This window comes from Anser anser (assembly GCF_964211835.1).
Source record: "Anser anser genome assembly, chromosome: 21".
Classification (NCBI taxonomy): domain Eukaryota; kingdom Metazoa; phylum Chordata; class Aves; order Anseriformes; family Anatidae; genus Anser; species Anser anser.
Window position 1 is genome coordinate 1,904,980 of NC_139742.1, and position 26,951 is coordinate 1,931,930.

At 54.2% G+C, this 26,951-nt stretch overlaps 2 protein-coding genes across 15 annotated transcripts in view; one reads left to right on the forward strand and one right to left on the reverse strand.

The window, feature by feature from the left end:
* Nucleotides 1–2,934, reverse strand: part of GRIN1 (glutamate ionotropic receptor NMDA type subunit 1) — a 34,581-nt gene extending 31,647 nt beyond the window's left edge. For all 13 annotated transcript variants that reach the window (XM_083807636.1, XM_083807633.1, XM_083807644.1 and 10 more), the window contains exon 1: nt 2,452–2,934. In XM_083807636.1, coding sequence (XP_083663762.1) covers nt 2,452–2,709 — 258 coding nt within the window. In that variant the 5' untranslated portion in view covers nt 2,710–2,934. The remainder of the gene's footprint in view (nt 1–2,451) is intronic.
* Nucleotides 2,935–13,321: 10,387 nt separating this feature from the next.
* LOC310884988 (cholesterol 7-desaturase nvd-like) lies at nt 13,322–24,561 on the forward strand. Of its 2 annotated transcripts, XM_083807668.1 has the most exons (7): nt 13,322–13,640; nt 17,464–17,652; nt 19,330–19,508; nt 20,563–20,688; nt 20,975–21,094; nt 21,596–21,772; nt 23,145–24,561. In XM_083807668.1, exons 1-7 carry the CDS (start codon nt 13,337–13,339, stop codon nt 23,304–23,306), a joined length of 1,257 nt encoding a protein of 418 aa, XP_083663794.1. In that variant the 5' UTR covers nt 13,322–13,336; the 3' UTR covers nt 23,307–24,561. The 2 variants fall into 2 exon arrangements, with proteins under 2 accessions (XP_083663794.1, XP_083663795.1); XM_083807669.1 differs by lacking the exon at nt 17,464–17,652.
* The last annotated feature ends 2,390 nt before the right edge of the window (nt 24,562–26,951 follow it).

Below are 26,951 nucleotides of genomic sequence, written 5' to 3' on the forward strand. Positions count from 1 at the left end.
GCCCGGAGCGTGGGCAATGGGGTGCAGGGGATGGGGTTGTGCCAAAATGGGGAGGGAGGATGCCAGCAACATCCTGCTGTTCTAGTGGGCTGGGATTTTGGTCTCCAGCAGGATCATGTTTTGTGTCAAACCAAGGGGAAAGGAGCTGTGTAATCCCTAGGGGACCCTTTGTTATAATAATGCACTTTCACAGCACCAGGAATGTCCCCAGCTGGTGACAGGTCTCCAGTGAGGGTGAATCGATGCAAGGACTGATGTCCAGGAGCAGATAGCCCCTCTTCCCTCCTCCAAACATCTGCCCGAGCCCCCGGATGTGCTGTGCACCCAGGCTGGAGAGATGGCTTGGTAGGATGGGAGAGGAGGATGAAGTGTGCCCAGGGAAGGGCCTGGGGAATGAGTGGGTGGGATGAGGGCAGATCCTGCCCGGTGCTGGGGGGGGAGCAGGCTGAAGGTGCAGAGAGAGCTGGGGCAGGGTTTGGAGACCCTACCATGGGAGGGTTTTAAGGGAAAGGGGCTGGGAAGAACACACAGGGTATGGGGAGGCGGCAGAGGGGGTGTCTGCTGCCCAGCCAACACCAGGGGTGGGCGAGGGGGTTGTGCTGGCAGGTCCGGGACATGGGCTTGGGGACGGGTCTTTGGGCAGCACCAGGCACGGGGGGGAGAGGCAGGGAGGCGAGGGCTGCTCCACGCCGCACGGCAGCTGGCCGAGAGGACCCATTTTGTGGGGCAGGCGCCCAGCCCCTCCTCTGCCTTGCAGCCCCCTGCTCAAGCGCAGCGCCAGCCAGCCAGGATGGGAGCAGCTGTGTGCCGAGCTAGGGCTGCGGGGCCAGGAGTAGTCGGACCATCGGGATGGCGTGGCCACCAAGGCATCCTGACCCCAGCACCCACAGCCCCTCTGCATTGCAGCGTGGCAGCTGCCCCTGCCTGCAGGGTTTGCCTTGGGGACGAGGCACAGAGGTGGCCTGGACACGGGCATCCCTCAGCTGGGTCACTGAAATAGAGCCTCCTGCGAGGGAGGGACCCGACTGAGCCCTTTCCCTGCTGCTGGCGAGGGACAGCCTGTGCTGTGCTCCCTGCCCAGTGCTGCCGGCATCCCTGGGGATGTTTGCAGCCATCCTGCATCCCTGGGGAACTGCGCTGTGACCCTGCCAGCGCTGCTCCGCCAGCACCTCAGCTCCTTCCCTTCTGTGTGCTGGGGCGTGCCCGTGTTTATGCATGTCCGTGTGCAGTCCTCGTGGTGCAGGTGTTCACACGCTTTGTGTGCATGCCTGTGCACCTAAGCACAGCTCTGTGGACACCTTTTTGCATGCTCACGAGTGCATTTGAGGTGGGGGTGGGTTTTTACGTGCCTGTCTGCCCACCTGCCACCCCAAGCAGGGGGAACGGTGGGCTCAGCCCCCAGAGCACGCGCAAGGGGAGTGTGTGTGCATGTATGTGTGTGTGTGCACCTCCAGTGTGGCTGCAAGTTGCATGTGTGTTCTTTGTCTGTGTATCTATGATCCCCAGTGTGCTCATGTTTCTCATGCATGTGTGTGTGGTAATGGGTGTGCTTGTGTCTGCTTCATGTGTGGTGCGGTGCTGGGGGGAGCAGTGGTGCTGCGTGTGATGGGGGTGCAGCTGTGGTGCACAGACCTTCAAGTGTATGGCCCGTGGGTGTGTGCAGGTGGGTGTGTACAGGCAGTACTTTGTGCACGGATGCTTGCAGTGTATGGAGTGGGATGTGTTTGCGTGACAGTGAGCATGTATGTGCACCCGGTGCAGTGTGTGCTCGTGTGTGCACACGGATGCGCGTATGCGTGTGGCACAGCGTGATTGAACCAGCACGCCTGCTCACTGACAGGAGCATAGACTTGCCGTGTTCTGTGTGTGTGCCCATGTTTGCACAATGATGCGCGTGTACACAGGGCATGTGCACGCGCATGCAGCGCAGCCCGTGGGCACTCCGTATGCGAGCGCGCACGATGCGTGTGCACGCGTGCTGCTCCCCGTGCCCCGCGTGCACCCAGCGCGTGCCCGCGGCTCTGAGTGCTGCCTCGGGTGCCCGCGTGTTGGGGGCGCGCGTGCGGGCGGTGCGTGCCCGCGTGTCGGCGGCTGCGTGCCTGCACACCCGCTCGCCGGGCGCGGGAGCCCGCGTGTGCCCCGGGGGGCGTGCGTGTGCCCGCGCGGCGGAGCGCGCAGCCCGCCCGCGCTTACATAAAGGCTGCAATGCGGGCAGCGGCGCCCCGGGCCGGCGGGGCACGACCCCGCTCCGCGGCTCTGTGCGCCCCGAGCCCTCGGCGGCGGCCGGGGGACGCCGCGGGGCCGCGGCGTGTGCGGGGGCTGGGGGCTGGGGGCTGCGGGCCAGCGGGGGGCAGCGGGGGGCAGCGGGGCTCGGCGCCCTCCGGGGACGGGGCTGGGGGGCTCCGGCGGCGGCTGCGGCGGGGGCGGGGGGTGGGCGCCGGCCCGGGGTACCTGGCTGGAGATGAGGTCCTCGCAGACGGAGAGGGCCATCTGGATGGCGTTGGGCTTGTGCGTGACCGAGGTGGCGTTGAGCTGCAGCTTCCAGGTGCCGTGCCGCTTGTTGGCCTGGTTCACCGCCTCGCGGAAGATCTGCTCGTGCTTCTTGGTGCTCAGCACCGCGCCGATGTTGACGATCTTGGGGTCGCAGCCGGCGCGGGCGAAGGAGGAGGAGAAGAGCAGGGCGAGCAGCAGCAGCCGCATGGTGCTCATCCACGGCCGGCCCGGAGCCCGCCGGGCCCCCGCCCGCTCCCCGCCGCCCGCGCCCGCCCGCTCAGCTCGGCCCCATGCGGCGCGGCCCGGCCCGGCCCGGCCCGGCCCGGCTCGGCTCGGCTCGGCTCGGCGCGGGGCGCTCTCCCTGGTGCTGAAGCGCCCGCTCCGCTCCGCTCCGCGCCGCCCCGCTCCCCGCCGCCGGCTCCTCCCGCTCCGCGGCCCCGCGCTGCCGCAGCGCCCACCCCCGGCCCGCCCCCGGCCCCCGCGGGCGGCGGGAGGGACCCCGGCAGGGCCCGGCCGCTGCGGCAGCGCCGCTCCGTGCGGGGTCCGGGGCGCTCCCCTCCCCGACCCCAGGTCCCACCCGGGTGCGCGGGGGGAGACGGAGGGACGGAGGGAGCCGGCCCCGGGGGGCGGTTGCAGGAGCCCCGGGGACTCCAGGGCCGGGGACCTGCTCCTGCACCCCCCGGGAGGGCTGCTGCGTGTGTGTGTGTGGGGGGGGGTGCGGTGCTGGGGGCAGAGCCCAGTGGGGCTGAGCCCCGGGCTGCTGTTGGAAAGCATCTCCTGGGGTCCGGCTCCTTCTTTTTCATCTTTGCTGCTGGGCTGTCCGTTCAGGGTGTGGGTATCCCCATTAATTTGGGAGGCATAATCACACTACATTTTGGGTAAAGCAAGGTCTTCTGAGTTTGTGCTCCCAGTTACACAGTACCTCTGGCATGATTTCCCAGCCCATGACATGAATGTCATCAAGGTCTGTGTTCACTCTAGAGTTGGAGAACCCTCCCTTGGCCAACACACCTCTGGGGCAGAGAGGTTAAGCACTCACCCGGTTCCTGGCTTTACTCTGTCCCTCCAGACAGAGCCATCATTCTTCCAGGCATTACCTCAAAGGGCAACTTCTTCCGTTAAATTTGCTCCATTACGTCTGGGCTATTATTTAAAGATTTGTCTGGTGATGAGACTTCTTGGGGTTCTCTTCATCTCTCTGCCCCATGGCTACCATTAGCCTCCCCTGAAGGAAAGGGAGCCACAGCAGCTAGTGGGCAACATCTGGAGGACTGTCCATCTCCACGGCTGAAAGGGACTGCGTTCCACTCCTGGACCACCTCTCTCCAATTCCAAGAACAGAACATTGCACTCCAGAGCTGCCAACATAGTCCTTTTGGAAAAAAAAAAAAACACCAAAGGGGCTGCAGAAAGCGACATGGTGTTGCTTTGTAACTGCGTGGGACAAATGCCATCAGCCAGCCCACTGTGTGCCAGCCGAGAGAGCAGCCTGCAGAAGAAAAATCACCGGAGATATTTTTACATCAGCCATTTCTAGGGTATTGCCACAGCCCACCTCTGTGCTTGCCTGCAACGTGAGTTGAAGCAGAATTTTCTCCCCCAACGCAAATTTTCTCACTGGCATCTCTGAAGTGCAAGTTGCCATGGAAACCATTTTGCCTGTGTCCCACGTTGCCCACATGCTCTCGCAAGAAGCGGCAGAAGCAAAATGGCCGTTGTGTAACGCCGCGGGGCTGCCGTGTGCGAGGGGCCGCGGAGCTGCACGGCACCGTCCCTCCAGGGGACCCTCTCAGAGAAGCCCCAGTTGCCTGGGAAAGCAATGAAGCCCATGGCAGTCGTGATGTGCTCAGAGAGAGAAGGAAAATGGCCCCACCTCATCTTAACTCTTGCAGTGCTTCGTGTGGCGCTCCGCACCGATCCTGCTGTGCACGCAGTGAGGCTCCCGGGCTTTGCCCTGTTCAGCGCCACCGCACTGTTCTGCTCCTCGCAGTGCTCGTGTGGCTCTTCCCACCCTGAGGGGCCCATGTGAGCAGGTAAGTGGAGGTGCATCCACACCGACGGATTACACACATTTGGCTTTTTTCCCTCCTCTGCTTACCAGGCATGTTTACTGAAGGTTGTTTGGGAAGCAGGCACAGGCTCTACCTTGCCCTGGTTGGTGTGCTGGCAGCAGAGTAACACAGCCCCCTTGGCCACAGCAGGGGACTTAGCAGAGAAGACAACTGAAAAAGACAGGCTTTGAAACTTTTAGTCTTACCCACATTGCAGTGCCAAAGGTCTTCCCTCCTTATTGTCTGGACTTCCCCATAGGAAGAAAAACTAACACTGCTGCTGAGCCCCTCCTGAGCCCATGAGCCTAGGGTGGTCGTACTCAGGAGCCAGGTTCTAACCACCACGTCGCCATTTCTTCCAGAGACTGCTGTTCCTGGCACCACCACCGAGCACGGGGAAATGCCTGCCTCTGTCTCAGGCCATGCCTCCCACCGGGCCGTGTTGTCCTGGCACCAGGAACAGACCAGATCACAAGCTCCAGCAGCAAGCCGCAGCCAGTGCAGACGTTGTCACTGCACGACTTCCACTCTTGCTGTGTCCTCAGGCTCTTTGATCATCAGAAGGCAATGGGTGCACACAGGGTTTTCGCGGGGTGGAAGCTGTGTAAATGGCAGGTACAGCTGCACCCACCGGCTGATCCACGTGCGGACTCTGTAGCAAGCAGTGGGCTTTGCTTTTCCTGTGGCTTCCTCCTGGCACGTCATGGCAACCTTCTCAGCCATGGTTTGGTGCAATTAACAGTTGCCTGTTAGCAATTAGCATATGCATAGCATGATTCTTCTCTTTATGTGTGGCACCTTCTGGATGCAGGGGATTTGGGCAAGAGCGTGAGACCAACCTCTGTGCGGTGTCTGTGCTTGCAAATGGTGTAAATCCTCCCAGGCCAGGGTGAGCCCCCAGCAAACTGAGAGTCTGCACAGGAGCAGCACCGAACCCAGCTGGAATTTCATCTGCCTTGGAGTAAGGCATCAGTCCCAATGGGGGAAAAGATAATACGAAATTTCATAAATGAGGAAATGAAGCATTAGGAATATACGAGTCTTGCCAGTCATCACGGAGCTGCCAAACAAACTAAATTCCTCTTTTGAGAAAGTTAAAATGTAATTGGTAACTGCAGGGCTGTAACACAGGCTGTGGTAACGCCTTCTGTGTACAGCTGCACGACGCAGGAGTGGTTAAGCTGATGGACGAAGATTAGCGAAGAACAGTAACTGGCGGCAGGCGTTCCTACAGGCATGACAGGATCTGAGAGGTGGTTGGTGCTTCATTATTTTTACCACTGCTCTGGAAGCAATCACTGCTGATAAATCTGTGAAATAGCAAATAGTTGGATTGTTTCATAAACTGAGCACACTGAAACATTTTAAGAATAGAAGCGGGTATTATTGGTCCTGCCCTTGGGACAGCACTAACACTGACTGGAAAGTGGGCCTCCACTACTGACTGGGGGTCACTGAACACGAGTTTCAAGGCCCAGAAGAGCTAGTGTTGTCCTTGGATGAGCTCCTGAGGGGTCAGAGCAGCAGCAGGCAATGGCTTGAATCTCTGTACAAAGCATGGGGGAACCCCAATGGGAATACTGCCCACAGATGTGGAGACTGCATTCTTTACAAAGAGGCTGAAAAACTGGAAAAAAGGTCCCCAGAGGCTCTTTGGAGGATGAACTCCTCATGCTATAGAGGAGGTGCAGTAGCTGAAGACAAAGCATGTTGCCTGCGGTGTCAGACACCGCCCACCCGAGCAATGACAGACTGCTACCTGGCGCTTTCCCCGGGGCTCTCCACACCAGAGGAGCTGTCTCCAGGCTCTGGAACACAGCTGGGGCAGGCAGGATGGTGAAGGTGGAACATGGTTTTCTGGTGCCCAACCCAGCCTCCATGCACAGCCTCCATTCCATGGTTGGAGCCTGTTCCTACTGCTCACTGGGGAATCCCATGCCCTGGGAACCTTGCAGGCAGAGGAAGCACGGATGGCTGGGGCTGGGGCAGGAGAACAGCAGTGACCCTCCCCGTGGAGGCAGGCGGTGGGCAGGGGCGATGGGCGAGGAAGGGCTGCAGGGGCCACTTTTAGCACCTTGATACCCGCCTGAGGCTGGCGCAGTGTCCTCCACCGGCAGCCTGCATGGGAATGGGATTTGGGCGAGCAGCTGGGATGCAACGGGAGGACTTTCCCGTCACCGCACCGGACATCCAGCCAGGCTGGCAGGCATCAGCATGCCCACAGGAGTTGTTTCTGTGGTGGGGGCTGAAGGGAGCGCTGGGATGGAGACCGAGGTGAAAGTGCCAGAGCAGCCCTTTGGGTTGAGCTGTTGCTGTCGTACGTTCTGCCTCTGTCTCCACCTCTCTTCCAGATGATATCCTGGATGGACTGCAGTCACAGAGCAGGTCTTGTGCTCTCCCTACATGGTTTCTCAGACAAGAGGGCCCCAGCCCAGCCTTCTCTGCAATTCGGTGGAGCTGCCAAGCAGCAGCTGCCCTGTTTGTAGTGCTCATCCTTGTTGGCTTCGCTCAGCTCTCCCTGCAGGACACAAGATCTAGGACTGCAGAAACCTTTGCTACCCTCCTGAGCACAGTGTGTATCACCTTTGCAGTCCTGTCATCATGTGAAGAAGCTGCAGGTTTCTGAATAGGCAGGGAGATAGTCTTGTGACTGTGGGGAGGATGGAACACGAAACACCAGTGGTCAGAGGAAAAGATGGTGAGAAACACAAGAACAGTGTTGGGGAATTAAGAAGGGACTGAATGCACAGATACGCACAGTCAAATGGACTGTAGGAGCAGGTAGAAATTTTCATTGTAATAATTTTCTAAGGGAAAAGCAACGTTCACAAATTTGAAATACTCTGTAGGGAAAATTTCATTTTGACGAAATCCCCATTTTCTGATGGAAAAAAAAGCCATGAGGTGGCTGGGCTGCAGCTGCCTGCACGCTGTCCATGGGGAGCAGGACGGCCATCCCCAGGGACCCCCAGCTCCCCAGGCTGCTGCACAGCAGGGGCACAGCTGTCACTGCTGGGCGCTTCCTGCACATCTTCACCGTGAAGGATGCTAGGGCCTGGACCCAGGTAACGCTGTGACAAAGTCACCGCAGGTAACATGGTGACAAGTGTCTGGGCATGGAGCACACGGGGGAGCCCCAGCCGCCACACATGCCCACCCTCTACGTGCACTGTGAGCACCTCCACAGCCTCTCTATAAGGGGGTCCAACTCGGGCAGCCCCTCGCTCTCCTCTCTAAACTCATGACTCAGCCATGCTGCCGTTCCCAAGCACCTGCCCTTGCTGCCAGCGAGCTGGATGGGACCCACAGGAGCCCATCTCAGGGCCATCAGCACGGCTGCTGAGAAGCTCAGTCCAACAGCCTGGGTGCCTGTGATAAAGCTGCGTCAGGATGTGGCTGCCCTGCTTGACGAGGTAGTGCTGTCACCTGGGGCTGTCACATTTGTTGTCTTTGTCTGCAGGGACTCTGTGGAGACACCAAGACACCAGAGGCTGCTGCTGCACCCGTCCTGCTCATCGTGAGACTCAGCAGTGTGTCTGTGCAGCACCTTACCCACGTGAGATGGCCTGACCTTCTGAAGGAGCTGGAGGCATGCTGGAGGGCCAAAATTCTCTACAAGGACTGTACAAGGGTCTCCAGGCAGGTGTGACTGCAGGTGGTGACAGGCTCCTTGTAGGCAGAGGTTGTGCCTTGTCAAATGGAGAGCAAGACATCGGGGCATGCCCAGCGTCTTTGGGGTGGGATGAAGCTGAAAAGAGGGAAGGAAAAACGTGCCAATGAACAATGTGGCACTCCAGAAATTGTAACACCTCCAGAGCCAACTGTCCTCAAAGCAGGACATTGTCTTCACAGTGATGGGTGCAGAAATATGCAATGGTTCCCACCTCCGCACTCCTGAAGCCTGCTTTTGGGAGAAGGCAGCACACATCTCCTCGGCAGACCCCCCTTCACCTGCATCCCTGAGCCTTCCAGCTCCCTCCCAGGAGCTCGTCACAGCGCTCAGAGCTCCCCTCACCTCCTGCAGCCCCGCTCTGTGATGCCCCCACACCCTGCCTGTGAAGAAAGGCTGGAAGAGTTGGGGCTGTTCAGCCTGGAGAAGAAAAGGCTCTGGGGAGACCTCATTGCAGCCTTTCAAAAGATGAAGGGGGCTTAATAAGAAAGGTGGAGAAAGACTTTTTACCAGGGGCTGTAGTGACAGAACAAGGGGTAATGGTTTTAGGCGTGAAAGAGTGTAAATTTAAGTTAGACATAAGGAAGACATTTTTTTATGATGAGGGCAGTGGGACACTGGAACGAGCCCGGAAAAGCTGTGGATGCCTCATCATTGGAAGAGTTCAAAGTCAGGATGGACAGGGCTCTGAGCACCCAATCTAGTGGGAGGTGTCCCTGGAGGGGACCAGATCACCTTCAAAAAGGTCCCTTCCACCCAAACCATTCTCTGATTCTGTGATTCCATGGCATGTGTCTGCCTAGGACACCTCAGTTCTCTCGGCTTCATGATATTGCTGGGAAATGTTCATATCCCTGTGAATGTTTAACTCGCTCCAGGGGCTTCCCACCCTGTGCAACTCCCATGTGAATGCTCCTCACCCGGGGAGAACAGAAAAATTAGGGGGCTGCTTTCCAACTTGCCCTATGTGGCTTTTTTAAAGACACCAGGCATAATGAGTGTGAGGCATACAGCCTCAGGAATAGCTCTGGAGAATGCTGAGTAAGCCTGACGACGCCAGAGCTGGCCCAGTTGTGTCAGTATGGCAAGCAGGGGCAGAAGCCGTGTGGCACCAGGCTTTTTGCTGCACTTGATGTGCCTCACCCCAGAGCCAGCTGGCAGGCTGGAGCGGGATCCCGGGTGTGCTCCTCCGTGTGCCAGAACAGATAATTGGTGGGTTAGGGCTCAAACACAAAATCCAGAGCACAGGAATGTGACAACAGACATGCCCCTCTGGAGGGCTGTGCCCTCCTGTCATGCGTGATTGATATTTGCAAGGAGATCAAAACCTTATTCCTGAGGACACATTGAGGACTGATTGCACAAGTTTTGTTTGATTATGAAACCAGCCTAAAAATAAAGAAAAACATGATGAGACTAGGTGAAACTGTGTTGGTTTTGAAGAAAACAGTTTTTTCCTTATCTCCTCCCCTAGAGGTGCACTCACATAATGCACGCACTGCATAGTGCATCTGGAAAGCAAGAAGCACAGTCTCGAGGTAGGCTTCCTGGAAAGATGAACACACAGGTAGAACCCTTATTTGATGAAAAATGTCATTGAGAGACTTTGTGACCAGCAACCCCCTTCTCCAAGGCTTCATTCCCCTCCTGCAATCCCATGAATTGCCCTTTTTTTCCGATTTTGAACACCACATCAAGACCCACCTCTGCTCTAATGCAGAAACCTGCTAGAAAGTCCAACCCAATACAAAGATTTCTAATATCAGCCAAACACCACATTCTTCCTTTACTTTTTATTTATTTATTTATTTATTTATTGACAGAGCTAAACTTTATGTTTTCTGTCTCTGGAAACAAAGGAATCCTCTGTACCATAACCACTGCTCATTTATGTATCCAGCGTAGGGACTGACGGAGTTCAGTCTTGGATAGGTAGCTCAACAAACTCGGGAGCATGCAGAATCAGGGTTTTGTACATGGTGAAAGGCTTTCAGCACTATACACACTACTTCAAATCCCAAACAAATTATTTAGTATAGCTGAGGTTGCTACATTACCAGTCAAAAAACTCGTAATTTATCCTAAAATTGCATACAAAGAATGAAAGGGAAATTCCTGCACTGAACTTTTTTTTCCCCTCCAGCCTGGGCTGTTTCATCCCAGTACTGCTCGTCCCCCACCCTAGAGCCAGGCACCCAGGAAGAGGAGGACACAAGGCACAGCCTCACACCCCGTGTGGGCACAGAGGTTCTGTGCTGCTCAAGCAGCTCCTGGGTGCTTCTGCTGTTGTGCCACCCGGGAACACCCCACGTCCTCTCCTGGACCCTTTAAGTCCATCTATAAGTGGCTCTTGTGCTGTCTGTACTGCTCAGAACTGCCTTCATACACCATGGGCTGTTCCACTCCTGCTCCCTGCCCCGGTCTGTAGAAGCAGAGGTTCCCGTGGAGCCCCCCAGCTGTGCCCAGCTGCCGGAATTCTGTGTCCCACCAGCACCCCTGGACTCCCCGTGTTGCCATTTGTCCTTTTGTTTTCTCACTTCCCTCCTGCTGGACCCACTTCTGCCCAATCAGAAATTCCTTCAGACTTGGAAAGGGGTGAAATATGAGCTTAAAAGGAAAGTCCTAGATTGAGACCTATCTAGTTCAGGGACTGATAATGGGTGTGTCAATTGTCTTCTGATTTTCAAGACTTCAAGTATTTGTTCTTCTCACGCCTCCTGCGGCTGCCATTCCCTGCTTCTGATCACAGCCCTCATTTCTCGGTATCTCCTCTAGGTTTACTCCATGCAAGATGAGGTGGCCACCATTACATGCACCTTGCAGTTCACCAGACGTGCAGATGGTTTCGTGCTCTGTTCCCAATTACATTCCTAATTATTCTCGAAGGAGGGCTATTATGCCTCAAAGCTCATGAACTATTTTTCCAACTGTATCAGAGCATCTAACAGAAAATTTTATTGTTCTCTATGGACCTTGCCCCTCTTATATGCTTAGATCACCATGTCTACAAAAGCACTAATGCTAATTATTCCTAGCGTTGCATTTGTCTTTTTGAGCTGAGTGGAACAGTGATCGGATGTATTCAGAGACCAAGTCAAGTAATGTGCCGATCGCTTTCCAAGTGCCAATTAATAGCTAACCGTCTCCTGTGGGTCTTCGCCACATGCACTACATTTCAATGGCAGGCACTGCTGTTTGCCTGCCAGTCACTGAGAGATTTGTAGGGTTTATTTTGCAGTAGTTCATAGTCAACTTTACATTTTACTGTAGTGAATAATTCAGAACCATCTTAATCAGGTGATTTAGAGATCTGTTTATCCTGTTTCTCAGTTTCTTCATGAATAGGCAGATACAAATGCAGATCCCCACTCTCCATTGTAACAGCTGAGCATTTGTTCCTTTTACTTGTTTCCTGTCTTCTCACCAATTAAAGAAGCAAAGAGGATTCCTCTCCTGTTACTTCGGGCTTATTTAAGAGCCTTTTGCAGCAGGTCTTAGAGGAAGTGTCTTGAAAGTCCAAGTGAACAAAGCATGAACTTGTTCAGCTGTGTGTTGAGTCCTAAGCTCTCTTGGTGAGACACGGATTCTACTTAGAAATGTGCTGTTGACCCTTCCTCAATGGAGCATACTCATTCCTGTGCCTGAGAGCCCCTTCACTACAGTGTCTGGTGGACTTGCCCAGCACAGTGCGAAGAGTCCTTGGTCTGCCAATCCCCAAACTGCCATCAAGTCTCTGTTTCAGCACTGCGGATGTATTTATTACGTGCTTTTATGCCCTTAGTAAGTTACTCTTGAAAATCCCTCTTTGTCTGGCCCTATTTTGACTAGATATTTCACTTGTTCTTCCTTGTTCGTTGTTCTTCCTTATCCTCATTCGGACAGGACTTGCAACCCGCCCCTCTCTTAGGGATGTCTGTTCACTTCCCTCTGGGGTATTCAATCTCCTGCATAGCTGCACTGGCACTCTCCTCTAGAAAAGGTTTCCAGTAGGTCAGATATATTTACCTGAACCTTTAGTTAGGGGTCTTCAGGCCTTTCAACCTGTCTGAATTCACGTTTTTGGTTGCTGATTTTGCTTCAGCCAGATGCTCCATTTCTGTGTGCTTTTCCCTTTTCAGTTACTTAGTACTATGTAGGGTTTGGGGGGTTGTTTCTATGCCTGGAAATCCCTGGCTATATCTACGTGATGGGCAGCAGGTGGGCTTTCTGCAGGTGCCTCTTGAACTGTACAATTCTTAGGACTAAATCAAGCTTTAATTCCCTACCTCACTCTACAGCAAGCTGTAAATGCTTAAGTAACCTGATCTTTCCTTGGCCCTGATTTATTCTCTCTGCACGAGAGCATCCCTTCCTTTTCCTGCACTTACAACTCTCTGAGCTGTCCTCGGACTCCAAGGGACACATCAGAGTGCTGTCAGGCAGCCGCTGTCACAGCCAGCCCCAACACCGGCCCCATCTTTCTGGGAACGAGATAGCAGCTCAGGAGGGTGGTGTGGTATGCATCGATCTAAATAACCTATCGAACAGAATTTGTACTGCTCCTTCTGGGACAAACTTTTCCTTCTGTGGAAGTGGAGTTCCCTTTGCAGCAACTTGTGCTCACTGCCTCTTTTTACTCAAGCAGATGATGATAGGACAAAGGGGAATGGTTGTAAAGTAAAAGAGGGGAGATTTTGGTTAGATGTAGGGTAGAAATTTTACACAATGAGGGAGGTGACACGCTGGCCCAGGCTGCCCAGAGGAGCTGTGGTTGCCCCATCCCTGGCAGTGCCCAAGGCCAGGCTGGGGTCCCATGGCAGGGGTTGGAACTGGATGGGGTTTAAGGTCCCTTCCAACCCAAACCGTTCTGTGGTTCTGTGATTCTACAGTTCCGTTACTCCATAGTTCTGTGACTCCGTGACTCAGTGACTGTGATTTTGTCTTGCTGTGACTCTTTGCTGTGCACCTCGCAGCCCTCGGGGGGCTGAGCCATACGAATCGTCAGCCGCCGCAGCCCGGGGGTGCCTGAGGGGTGCCGGGGGTGTGAGCTGCCCCCCAGCCCCCCCGAGCTCCCCCTCCCCAGCCCCAGCCGGGCGGGGCCGGCCGCGCTATAAGGGGCGGCGGCGGCGGGGCCGGGCGCGCTATGGGGAGCGGGTGGTGCGGAGCGGAGCTGCTGGCGGCGGGGCTGGGGAGCGGGGCGCTGCTCTTCCTCCGGCTCTTCCTCCTCCTCCTCCTCCTCCTGCTCGTCGTGCTGCCGGGCTGCTGCCGGCCTCTGGCGCTGCGGCGGGGCCGCGGGGAGGTGGGCTCCCTGCCGGCCCCGGCCCCCCGCCGCCCCCGCCGCCCCCGCCGCCCCGGCGCCCGGCCGCCGCCGTACCCCAACGGCTGGTATCGAGTCCTCGACTCCGCGCAGCTGCCCCCCGGGACCGTCCGCAGCCTCGCCCTGCTCGGTGAGTCCCCGACGGGCGTCCCCGTTCCCCGGGCCCGGGATGCTGGCCAGGCTGCTGGGCATCCCCGCCGGCGTCCCCGCCGGGACAGCGCCGTGCCCGTGCCCGGGCATCCCCGCCGGAGTGGGGACACCCCTGATGGGTGTCTCGGCCAGGGCACTGGCACGGCACGGCGGGCATCCCTGACGGGCCCCCGGGACATCCCTGCCCCGGGCGTCTGCACTGGGGCACCGGGGCAGCCCCGCTGCATCCCCAGCAGGGCATCCCCACCAGGGTATCCCCACCGGGGCATCCCAGATATCTCCACTCCACCGGGGAATGGGGGCATCCCTCCTTGCGCACAGGGACATCCCTGCCTGGGTGTCTCTGTGGGGGCACAAGGACACCCTCACCTGGGCATCCTCACCAGGGCGCTGGGCACCCTGCGGGGGCATCCTGCCAGGGCACTGGGCCATCCCTGCCAGCACCCATGCTGGCTCCCTGCCCTGGCCGTTGCCAGTGTGCAGGACATCTCTGCCTGAGCATCTCTGCTGTGGTCTCTGCTGTGGCACTGAGGCATCTCTGTTGGGGCATCCCTTCTGGGGCACCCCATGCAGCACCCAGATGAGGGCACCAAGCATGGCACAGCCTCGGCTTTTCCACAGGCACCAGGTACCCCAGCTGCGGCATTGTGGCACAGGCTCACTGTGCGTGTGCAGGGCACCCCTCTGGGCTTCTTCTGGGACAGCAGGGCACCTCACTGCCTGGGTTCCCCTCCCAGGCACTGCTGTGCTCACAGCTCCCCCTGTCCTGGGGCAGATCAGGTCTCACAGCCACATCCAGAAAGGTCTCCTAGGTTGTCCAGGGTCCTTTTGCCTTGAAGATGGTTTGGGACTTGTTCAGGTGCCTTCCTCATCATAAAGGAGGTTTCTGCATTGAAGTCCGTCAGAGTCAGTGGTGGTGTTGTTTTTTTTTAGATCTGTTTTCAAGAGCCATCTTCTCCTGTGATGTTTTGTTTCTTTGTGTGATGGGAACTTTCCAGTTCAATATGTACATCCTGGAGAGCCCTTGCCAGCCTATCAGTTGCATCCCTTCATCGTCTACCTGAAGCCTGGGCCCTGGCACCCAGTCCTCCAGGTCTGGCTAAAATGTGCAAGTAAAATCATTTCACATCGCAGCATGATAGTAGTTTACTGGTGCCAGGAAGACTATCAGTAAATAAGAAAGTTAAACAACCCAAAGCTTCCAAGTCTGTGTTTAATTTATCTGGGATAGAGTCTCTGAGCATAGCCTTGAAATGTGGCCCTGCTCCAGAGACAGTGAGCAAGAGGGGATGAAGCAAAATCTCTTGACTTGGTCCCTGCAGGACCTGACCTTGGGGACCAGGTACGTTCCAAACCACAGCATGGAGCATGCAGGAAAGCCCCAGGCTCCCCTGAGGGCTGCTGTGTCCTGCAGCTCTGCTGCCTGGGGCTTGCTGCAGTGAAGCTGCTCAGACCCCAGGGGAGGCTCCTGTGCAGCAAAGCCCCTGAGTGAGTCCTCTGGGCTCTCTCCCAGCTTCTGCGTCCCCAGCCAAGAACTGCACGATGACCTTGTGTCTCTTTCTGTGCCATGTGTTATTCCTGCCATAATTGCCATTCATTTTCCATGAAGAAAATAGACTAATTTCACAGGAAAACATCTGTGCCTGTATGTGGCTCTTAGGTTCTAGATATTCATTTACAACAGAGTTTCTTAGCATATATTAGGCTGGGATATTGTCCTCCCACATGGGGAGACATCAGATTTGATGCACCACCCTAAGCAAAGATCAGCTTCTCCTCTGGCTCTGCTGGCTCCGGAGTTCAAAGGCTGGAGATGAAAGCAGTGCTAGCTCAGGAGTCCCAGGAGAGGAGTCCAGGCAGCCCCGCAAGGCTCTGGCCACAGGCACCCCTTCAGCTCTCCACGGCAGATGAGCTCCAGACTAACTGTAAGAAGGAAAGCTCTAGAGGTGGGACCTTCCTGGGCAAAGCACCAGGGTGCAGGGCTGTTCCTCGGGACCCCCCAGGAGCCCAGGCTCCCAGTGCCCCACTCTGACCTGCCCAGCACCACTCCTGCACCACTGCTCCCAGTGACTCTGTCACCTCCAACAGCTGCATGGGCAGAAACCTCTCCTGGCATAGCCCCCCTTTGCTCTGAAATTCAGGTCAGGCAAAGAGGTGGATTGGTGATAGGAGAAAATGCTGATGCTGAGGAATGACTGGTTGCTGCCTGGAGCAGGGGGAAGGACCTGCGCCTCCGGCACCTCCACTCCCTTCACCAGCTGCCAGCAGAGGTACCAGCGCCTTCCAGCAAGGCAGCAGCGCCAGGCGTCCTGGATAAGGAGACACCTCCAGGCATTGCAGTAAAACCATGCTTTTCTGCCAGGTGGCAGAAATAACCTTTTCTAGGTTTGAAGGCTGGGGAAGTTTTCACTGTTTTGTTTTCTTTGCCCAGGACACAAAACCAAAGGAAGTAGCTTTGTGTAGCTCACAGTGTGTCACTGGTCATCAATGTGGCTGTCTGGGAAAACATGGACAGAAGCTTAGTTTGGTCTTTGGACTTCAGTTTGGTCTCATTTTTTACTGTTTGAGTGCTAAGGTACAGTACCAGCTATAATAATCAGATTTCACAAGCTGGTGGGTTAATACACATGCACTGCATGGCGCATAGTATGGAAGAGAGGACCCTGGAGCACCCCAGCCTTTAACTCACTGGCTGCATCCATATGAACAGCCCCCAGCATGCTTCCGAGCCCCCAGACCAGCTAGGACACAACTCGAGAGGATGCAGGGGACAGGTCCAGCCTTGCTCTCAGGCCAGGTCCCGACGAGCAGCCCTGCTCCCACGGCATGGTGCCGCAGCACCGAGGCGTGCAGCTGCACAGGAGCAGCTCGCGCTGTGCCAGGAAAGCTCCTGGCACCAGGTCTGTCCCTTGGGGCAGAGCAATCTTGGAGGTGATGGCATGGCACACAGCGCAGTCACGGCCTCCTCGCACAGCCACGTGTGCCATGAACAGACCTACGGCTACAGCATGGGCACAGCCTGTCTCTCCAGAAGCCAGGGCAAACTTTGCAAGAGTTTTTTGCTGAGCTAGCAGGGTGCTGCCCTGGGGCCAGGGAGGAGGAGTGTGATCCCAGTGAGCAGAGACAGATATCAGCAGGGCAAACCTCACATTGCATCGGGGCAGAAGGAACTTGGCCCAGCAGCAGAGCAAAGCAAGTCTGGGTATCGGGGCAATGCAGCCCCAGCTCTGCCAGCGCTGGCTCCATCCCTCCCTGCACAGAGCTGGCTGGGGCAGGAGCTGCCTTTTGCTTAGCAAGAACCCCCCTGCCGGGGAGGTGACGGGGCTCTGGCTCAGCCGGCCCTGCTTGAGGAAGCGATTCTGTGCTGAGCTGCTGGGCTGGGGTGCATGCGGCTCTTGGAAGTCAAGAGCAAACAGATAAAGGGCTTCTCCTTTCAGCCAGATTTTCCTGAAATTCACGAGCCCACGCTCTCCTCTAGACATCTTGGGCAAAGGGACAGGAATCTCTCTACATGCAGCCGCTGCTCTGCTCTACCTGGAGCCCCTCTTTAGCAGAGGGAGCATCTTTACACATTCCTGAGGAGGTGCCTTTTCTCCTGCAGCTGTAACCGGCTCTGACAGCCCAGAGAAAGGGTGCAGAGGGTGGGAGCCGTGCGGGTTTGGGGACCGCTGCTGCGGCCGCCCGGTGTCCCCTGGTGGCTGCGCGGACGGGGCTGGGTCCCTGGTCCCGGATCCCCGAGCCCACCTGCCCCTGCCCGGGGCTGCTGGCTTTAGGGACATGCCGGTGACCCCGTCTTTCTGCAGGAGAGCAGCTCGCTGCGTTCCGCACCCAGGACGGCCAGGCCCATGTGGTGGACGCTTACTGCCCTCACCTCGGTGCCAACCTCGCTGCCGGTGGGCGCGTCGTGGGCGACTGCATCGAGTGCCCCTTTCACGGCTGGCAGTTTCGAGGAGAAGACGGAAAATGCGCCAGCATCCCATATGCTGAAAAAGGTGAACCTTTCCCAGGTCTGCAGAAAGCACCTGCAGTACTGTTAGTGCCCTGGGCATCGTCCTAAAAAATATTTCAGTAAGGAAAAGTGGGCTTCATAATAACTCACCATGCCCCCCCCCCCCCCCCCCCCCCCCCCCGCTTCCCTGTTTTTTGCAGCGCCCTAATTCTCCTCCTGGGTTGTCCGTGTTGTGACACAGTGTTCCAGTGCCCTTGCACATGTTAGATGGTAGACGGGTCTTTAGACATGGTTTGCGGTGATTGTGTAGGGAAAACATCTTACTTAAAGTTCACACGTAACAATTATTTGCATTAATTGAAATAAATTACCAACTCTAAATGTGGCTGAAACCAGTAGTTTACTTTGAATTCTGCTTTGGATTGTGATTCCTAATTTCCCTTAGAAGGTCGATTTCCTCTGATTGGGATTGATTGGGATAGCAATGAAAGCACCGAGTAGCAGCAAAACTCAGTCTTTCTACTAAACAGTCTATTTTTCCAGAAGTGGAAAAATCATACTCTCCATATGTGATAAGATAAACAGCTTATAGATTGCATCAAACTGCAATTCTTCTTCTTCTTCTTTTTTTTTTTTTTCCCTATATGCTCACTCGGGAGCTGCATTTGGATGAAAAATTTGATTCCAAGTAATGAGTAAAGATGTGTTTCATTACAAAATGAGAACGAATATTTTGGACATACACACATACTTGCCAAAATGTATTGTTTCATAGGAAACTGCCTTATTCAGAGTCATGATTACCGTGTTTTATGAAGAGAACAGAATTGCAAAGAGCTGCCCAGCTGCCAGTTCAGCCCGGACAGGTCAGGTTGATTTAAACAGACAGAGAAGCTGCCTGCGTGCCCACAGGGCGCTGCGGTGGGGGGATTCCAGGGGCCCCGAGGGGCAGCTCCGGCAGCCAGGCAGGGAGCTGCAGAGCCCAGCATGGCTCCAGGCCTCTGCATGGGGCTGGCAAAGCCCCGTTCAGTGAGATGAATCCTACCCAAAAAGCCAGGTTTTGAGATTGTAAGTGGTACCGATGGTCTCCTCCTGCCTCTTCTGACATTCAGTGATTGACAGAGAAACATAATTTCTCCTGTTATTTGGCTTCCCAAGTGGTTGTAGACACCTGTCTGCAAACTAGAGGAAAAAAAGTAATGAAAGCAAAAGCCTTCCCATTGAGTTTTCTGACAATCAAGTAAATGTAAATATCAAAAGGCATTTCAGTGGGAAGGCTGGAAAGTGCAGATCTATTCTTAAAGCACCCCATGGTATTGCTGTATTGTATCAGAATGACTTGAACTCAGGGGTGTAAGCTGGTTTTACTCTCTGTCCACCTAAAACCATTGCTTTTTAGCTCACTGAAACTTGAGGGTTAGTTGACGCAGCCTTTTACTTGTTTAAATGGTTTTGAGTAGCGATAGTAGGCTGCAGGGCAGCTATCCCTCCTGCCTCCTGAAGGGACCCGCAAAAGATACCACTGAAATGAGACTCATCAAGGCAAACACTTCTGTGAAATTAAGGGGCTGTAATCTTTCAGCAGACTGACAAATGTCACCAGGGAGCTTGTGCCACATTAATACTGCCCATAAAATGAGCTCTGAGCCATAGTCCAGGACAAGGTGACCTTCAGCACTCAGAAACGCTGCGTTAATCCAATTCCTTTCTTTCCCTGCAGTGCCAGATTTTGCCAAGGTCCGGACGTGGCCATGCTGCGAGGTGAACGGGATGCTGCTGCTCTGGTACCACTGCGACGAGACCGGCCCGACGTGGGCTGTGCCCGAGCAGCCGCAGATTGCCGCCAAGGAGTGGGTGTTTCGGGGACAGACGGAGCACTTTGTGGATGCCCACATCCAGGTAGCACTGGGGCAGCACATAGGGCATGTCTGGGGCTGGGTCCTCTGCTGGAGTCCAGTTCAGGGATGTCTCCTCCCAGATGACACGTTAATGGGCATCGTCTCCCAGTTAACCCAGTGCCACTGGGCAGCTGCTGCTGCCAGCAGAGCCAACACCTAGGAATGCATCACTGCGCCCTATACTGAGAACGTGGCAGATGTTCCCCATATGTGGGGGTCCATGGGCTGTTTGAGAGACAACAGATGTCCTGGGTGGCACTTAAAGGGAATCTATTAATTTGCTTTGACCTATATCCGATGTAATTTTAAAAAAAGATTCTTCAAGGATTGCAGCACTTAGCTTCAGAAGGCTTTTCAACTCACCGATGACAGAAATGGAAACGCACGGTTATTTTGCTGTCGATGTTCATAATCACCACCATATGCTGACAAATGTGCCAAGCCAAACAAAATGGCTGCAGTTTCTGTTGTCTTCGTGGAAATGAGGCTGGAAAAGGGAGAAGTTTTGTGGCCGTAAGCAGAAGTGAACCACTGCACACAAGTCTGTGCTATGGCCAGTCCGTGCTACTTGCCAAGCTGCAGGAGAGGTGGTGTACTTGAGTAACAAAGCAGTTAAAACCTCAACAAGTGACCTGATGTGGGCAGGCTGGTGGGGTTTAGAGGTTTACACTCGTTTAAAATATGGGAAATCCAGTCTAGGATCACAAACACAAAAATGCTTCATTCCTTACAATTGTTCTAGGGCCAGAGGAAAGACTTGTTTGGCATCCCAGCACGTGTGGCTACAGAAGTTAACATGATTAGGTTGCTTTGAGCTTAATAATAATGTTGAATGTTCTAGTGGCACATTAAATTATTTCACACAGTAGTTAAGAGCTGGTCCCAGGTCAGTGAGTGCTGAGACCCCACCTCCACTCCCTGGGCTGCCTCTTGCCATGGGGTGAGGGCCCTGGGCTGTGCTGCAATCACACCACTGCTGCTGCAGCGCTGCTGCTACAGATGGGCAGCTCGTGCCCAGGTCAGCTCTCACAGCGATAAATTGTTCCCCCCGGCAGGAAATCCCTGAGAATGCGGCTGACACAGCTCACCTGGCCTTTCTCCATGGACCGTCTTTTCTGAGTGGATCCGATCTGAGATACACCAAGTCCAAGGTGTGGGATTTTATGAAGCACGTCTGGAAGGTAGGACCCTACGTCCCCTCGTGGCCGTGAGTAGGTTGAGGTCCCTGAGGCCAGGTCCCCTTTCTGCCTCAGTGCTTGAGTCCTACCTCATCTCTTCTGCCTCATCCCTCAGTCTGCAAGTCTCTTTTCTGTATCTCAGCGGTTTTAGCCTCACTCCCTCATCTGTGCTTAGTTCTAGATGCCCTTCACAGCCCCCCTTTAGTCACCCTCTCGATGCTACCTCCCCTCAGCCCATGTTCCTGACCGCTGGCTCTTGGGCTGAGCCGCTCCTTCTCCACCCCTCCAGGCCGAGTGGCAGCCGGAGCCAGAGCCCAGCCAGCATTGCTCCCGCATGCTGCTCCAACACACCGCAACTGTGTTTGGGAAGCACTTCCCCTTGCTGGACTTGTCGGTTTCAGCCAGGCAGGTATGTCCCGCGTGCCATGAAATGCCCTGTATGGACACCAGGGAAGGCAGGTGGCTTGGTGAGCCATGGGCATGGTGCCTGGCCCCGCTGCCCTTGCATCCTGACCAGTCACTTTTACTTACACAAGACCATATTTCCTACCTGCCAAGTGAGCCTATGCGGTCAAACACGGTGAGGTAGCTTGCAGAAGCCAAGGGCAGGAGGTTGCATTAATAGCAGTGAGCATGAGCTGCACAACCAGGTAGGGCAGGGTGCTTTCTTGTCTCACAAATGAAAGCCGGTGTTGGCAGGAGCGGAGACCTCATGGATGTGACTGAACTACCCCTTCCTGCTGGATCTGAGAGCAGGGTGACCCCTTGAGCTGAAGGGCACGGTAGGCCAAGAGGACAAGTCCTTGCCTGCCTGCTCAGCGCAGCCTGCCCTACCAAGGGCATTGGAGCTGCTGTTCTGGCGGTGGGTCTGCTGGGCACTCTCCCCTGAGGGTGTGCTCTTGCTCCGCAGGTGGGGCCAGGGCTGGTTTTCCTCATCTTTGAGCACGCTTTCCTGGGCCACGGGGTCATCTTGCAGACTGTGACACCACTGGAGCCTCTCCTGCAGAACGTGGTCCACAAAATCTACTATCAGAAGAATGTGCCGGCCATAGTCCCCAAGTTCATCCTGAGAGCAGAGTGCATACAGGTAAGGCCTCTGAGGGAGAGCAGCGAAAGGTGATCCCCTGGAGCTTGCTGGATGTTGCATAAAGCAACATCCAGCCCATGTGGGCTCAGAGATATGTGGGAGCAAAATAGGCTTGGGCAAGATCCTTTCAGTGCTTGGCATGATCTTTCCAATTTAGGGGCCCGAAGAACTAAACTCAAGGTTTAGTGAAGAGGGTCCCTGCAGTGGCTCATCTGTTTATGATGATGGAGAGATGCTAGCCATCTGCTGTGGGTGGGGAACTGGGGTACAAGGGTTAGGCCACCTCTCCTGGGTTGCAGGACATCTTTGAAAGCTCTAATAACTGCATCCAGATTTCCAGCACCCCAGGCTGGTACTTTAAAACCATCCAATATCCTTCAGTGATAACTGTGCCAGGAAATATCCCTGCTGTTAGATTATCATGAGATTTGGCAATTCTTGCCCCTCCTGACAGAGTTTTTTCCAGGTCTTTACAAAAAGGGATACATAAAAGTGGAGGGAGAGCCCTTCTGGATGTCTCCAATCCCACCTGGAGCAAGACCATGGCCAAGTTCAGGTCAGGCATGGAGTTCTCTAGGAGCCTTGAAAGGAGACTGCCCCCTTCGGGGTGACCCATTCCATTACTGCTCTACCCACAGCGTTGATTTTTATTTTTACTGTCCATTTGGAACTTCTCAACTTGAAACCCGTGGCTGTTGCTCATTACACCAGGTGGCACTACCAAGAAAAATCTGACTCTCTCATCCCTGTAACTCCCTTTTAAGCAGTCAGAATAGTTCACGTCATTCCCTTCTGTCAGGGGTTAAAGCATGGAAACCATTTGGTCTGACCAGAGGGCACCACAGTAAATATTGCCAAAAGATGATTTTCAGATGCCAAAAACCTACCCCAAATCAAACCTAGCTTTGCTAGCTTGTATTGTTTAAATGATGGTTTAAAATTTTGCATTGTTACTAATGCGAATAAGCAGCACTTATTTTTGCAGAGGTCTTTGTGAAGGGAAACTCCATAAACCTTACTGGGTGCATGTCTGAGTGGAATTTAAGACACCTGTGCTTAATTTATAGTGCCCTGGTTGGCTGGAGCTACCCAACAAATCAAAAATCTCAGGTGGAGCTGCTCCTACCTTCACAACCTCCATTCGTTTTCCAGTATATCCCCTGGCAGGGGCTGTCTAAGCTGAAAGTAGCTTCTCGTTGGGGAGCTGCAATGGGCTAAATGTCTGCTAACTGCAGACAGAGAGCAGCAGTGTTGCAGTTTAAAAATAGTCCCACACCGGCCACTGGGAAGAAATGCTAAAAAATAAACCTAGTGTGCAGGCAGCATGCACAAAACTGCTCATTCAGTTTCCTCACCACCCTTCTCCCCCCAGTTTGAGCGAGATATAACCATCTGGAATAACAAACAGTACCTGCCTAAGCCGCTGCTGGTCAGAGAGGACGCGAGCATCCAGAAGCACAGGCGCTGGTTTGCGCAGTTCTACAGCGAGAAGAGCACGAGGCCCTCGGCGCCGAAGGAGGGCCTGGACTGGTGAGGACCCTGCCGCCCTCTGCAGTACGGCCAGAAGCTCTCAGGTGGCTCCTGGCGGGCAGTGGTGCTGTGCAGACTTGAAATCCCTTGTGTTCATGCTGCCGCAGGGAAGAGAGCCCGAGCCCTGGCGCTCCCCTTTTTACCCTCTGTAAGGGCACTGAAGCCCTGAGGCTGTAACATGCTTGCTGTTGCACTTCTGCTGTCATGTATGTTCTGAGTTTGAACTTAAGACTGACAGAACTGCATCTAAAACATCCTTGTCTCTCACTGCTGTCATCACTTTGTGTAGTTAAACAAAACACTTTCCATATGGCCTTTTATTGCCTGAAGTTTCCTTTCCCAGCCATGCTTGCTGTTGCTTCTGCACCTTGGCTGGGGCAGGCTTCGGCTCTCTAGGGAAGCTTTGGCCAATGTCTGTATGGCATCAGAGGTGTGATTACAAAGCCCACAGGTGTTTGCTGTCTGCTATCTGACAGCAGGCTGGGCAGCATGGGTTTAACTGCTCACTTTGCCCTCACCAGACCTGTGGGCTTCCTCGAGCCTACTGAGCTCTGCATGAGTGAATTCCTCGTGCACCAAGTTGGGAAGCAGAGGAACCATCCCAGTGACCAAACCACTTTGAGAACATCTTTGCAGGTCAAGGATGTTAATAAGATCCTGCTTTGGTAACCCCTGGATTCCAGTGATGCCAAGGATGCCGAGATGGCTGTAAAAATTTGTATCTCACGGCAAGAGCACATGTCACTTACTGTGACTGTGCTCAGAAATTAACACATAGAAATCAGGCTGCAAATATGGCTAAAAGTGGTCTAGGCTCCCTTGTGCTTTGTGCCTAAATGTTTGATATTAAAGGGCTAAATTCTGCCTTGCTGCACACCCTAGAGAAACCTGTATTCACTGTAGAAACAGCCTGCCTTGTACAGTTTGCAGGACTCTGGCAGCTACGCAATGCCACAAGCTTGCAAGAGCAAATGCCCAAATGAAGCAGCTTTCCAAGCAGGCTGGGGGCTGCTGCCCTTGCACTCTGTGTGCTTGTTTGTGCCTTGTGAATTCTGCACCTTGCTGAGGTTTCTGGTTCCTCCCTCACCATTAACCCGTAGAGCAGGAGCTGGAGAATGCCATTGCAGGCTCTGCCAGTGCAGAGTTCATCGCCCACCCTGGCAAGCACCCCGGATAACACTGTGCAAGCAGTGTCTTTGCCCTTCACACCAGCCTATTGCACTGGCAATACTTTACTATTAAAATTTTTTAACAACTGATCTCATGCTCTTGATTTGTCATTTTTCACTTGTGGCACAAAGCCAAGGATGTGCCTGTACTCAGATGGGCTTATGTGTGTAGACACTTCCCCGTGTGTGCGTCCTTGCATGGCAGAAGTGGTCCTGCTGCTGGCCCATGCTGTGCTGCTTCAGGAGCCACAGGAGCTCTCCTGCAAGGAATGCAAAAAGATAGCAGGGAGCTTGGGAAAGGAGCATTGCCCAGCCTGGCAGCTTGAGCCTCTCAGGGCCACGAGAGCCCTAAGAAGCCTGTCCTGACCAGCCCCACATGGGGCCTTCATCCATCCTGCCCATGGCCAAGGAGCCCCTTTTCAGCTCAGCTCTGGGCCATCGCTCCCTGTCCCAGGCGATGCTGCAGGTCTGTCGATGCTGAGCTGAGCCCTGCCCATGGGCTGACTTCCCAGCCTGGCCTGCCCCGTGATCGCAGGGCTGTGGCTGACCCTGGTTACCCTCACCAGGCCTGATCCTGACTGCGAGCTGCAGATTGATGTCCCAGCTTGTCCTCAGACCTGCCTCATTACCATGAGCTTGCCAGATGATCTGGACTTGGCTGAGCCTGGCCCTGACCTCCAGGCCTGCCCTGCTCTCCTCTCAGGGCTGTGGGAACCCCTGCGGGCATGGGCATGGGCAGGGGAAAGGAGATGGAGATACAGCGAGAGGCACAAGTTCCAGCTTCTGGGACAGAGACAGCCCAGTTGCTCCCCATTCTGCACTGAGCTCCCATACAGGATCTCAGGATGAACAAAAATCCAAGGAATTCAACTTGGTGAAGATCAGAGTAGAGGGAGTGAGTCTAATCGGCTTTCTTAGATTCATCAGTTCTTCTGAAATCAGAGGAAAGCATGGGACACCACCAACAGAGCCTGACTTCTGAGTTACCATTTCTTTCTTTACTATGACTAAAGTAGTTGTTTTCTGTTAAGGCAGAAATTAGAAAACTGGGAAATAAGTCAGGATTAGCTTAAGCCTCTAGGTTTCCTTTTGCAATCGTATTTATCCTTTTAAAAGGGTCTAGCGAAAAGGACTAGTCAGTGCTGGGAGGCACTGGCAAGCCAGAGGACAGCAAACACTGTCCTCCAGTCTGCTAAGCCTTTTGGCTATTCTTTATCCACTTCACATATGTAGATTTTCAAACAAATCCTTACTCATAGGATGTGAAAGCATCTAAGCTTACTGTTAACTGAAATTGCTCATTTACATCAAATTTCCTGCAAAGCTACAGACATTCTATTATATTCTGAAGCTACAGACATTCTTACTATTATACGCTAATAGTTGTATTTACTATTGTCGCATATCTTCATATCTTCACACTTGCCAAAACAGTTACATCCAAATGCCAGACCTGTTGACCTGTTGTCATACCACGTCTTTTATTCTAAAAAAGAAATTAACTAAAAACTTCCTAACTATCAAGTTTTTTTTTTTTTTTCTTTTTCTTTTTTCTGGCAAGGTTAGAAACCCCCAAAGGATATCAAAACAATTCAAAGAAAAGGATACATGAAGGGTGACAGGAAACATGCCTTGGATTTGCCAGCAGTAGGCTTGGGCTCCTCCTTTGAACCCTGCCCCATGTACTTGGTCTGTACTTGGGACGATTCCCCAGACACTTCTTGTTCCTTTGGAGCTGGGTTTTGGAGCTCCAGACAGCATCAGCAACGCCACCCCCCTGCATACAAAACTCCCGAGTGAGCCCCATTTCCCACACCTTTGTGGGGCACCTTGAGTCAGGTCAAGGCTGACACAGCCTCTACGCAAGGATTTCTGTGCCCTTTGATATTTTGGCTATCCGTGTAAACGGCCACCGTGTGCCTTGTCTCGTGGAGAGGGCCGAGCCTGCTCAGCGCCTGGCTCAATGCCTGGACACCTCTTTTCTTATGGGGCTTATCAAGCTCACAGGAGGATCTGCCTATAGAAATGAAAATCACTGACCACACTGGACAAGAACATGGCATGTGTGAATTAAGACTAATTATAACAGCATAAAATTCAGCTGACCTGAACCCGTCCTGGCTGTGTGAACACAAACATTTCATTACAACATACTGTACAACGTACATCCAGCTGGCCAAATAGTGTTGGTTCACTTTCTGATAGACACAGATGTCCTGCTGGGGAGAGGAGCAGGTTCACTGCACTGGCAACCACGCCTGGGGCAGAAGATGCTCAGGAAAATACTTTAAAATGCTTTGGGTGCACAAGGGAGGCAGTGAGAAGCCACTACAGAGTTCTAACCCTGTTTAGGACCATCGAAGAGACTGCTACTGACATTTAAGTCCCTTTAGCGTATGTCTTCCTTTCCCTCTTCACACCGAGACACTCAGCATTGAGTGAGGTCCCATGAACGTGCTTGAAAAATAGAAAACCTCAGA

Coding starts and splice junctions, on each gene's coding strand:
- LOC310884988 (XM_083807668.1), top strand. CDS start 13,337: ATGGGGAGCGGGTGGTGCGGAGCGGAGCTGCTGGCGGCGGGGCTGGGG. Junction 19,509..20,562: donor TTGTGGATGCCCACATCCAG/GTAGCACTGGGG, acceptor TCCCCCCGGCAG/GAAATCCCTGAGAATGCGGC. Junction 21,095..21,595: donor TGTCGGTTTCAGCCAGGCAG/GTATGTCCCGCG, acceptor CTTGCTCCGCAG/GTGGGGCCAGGGCTGGTTTT.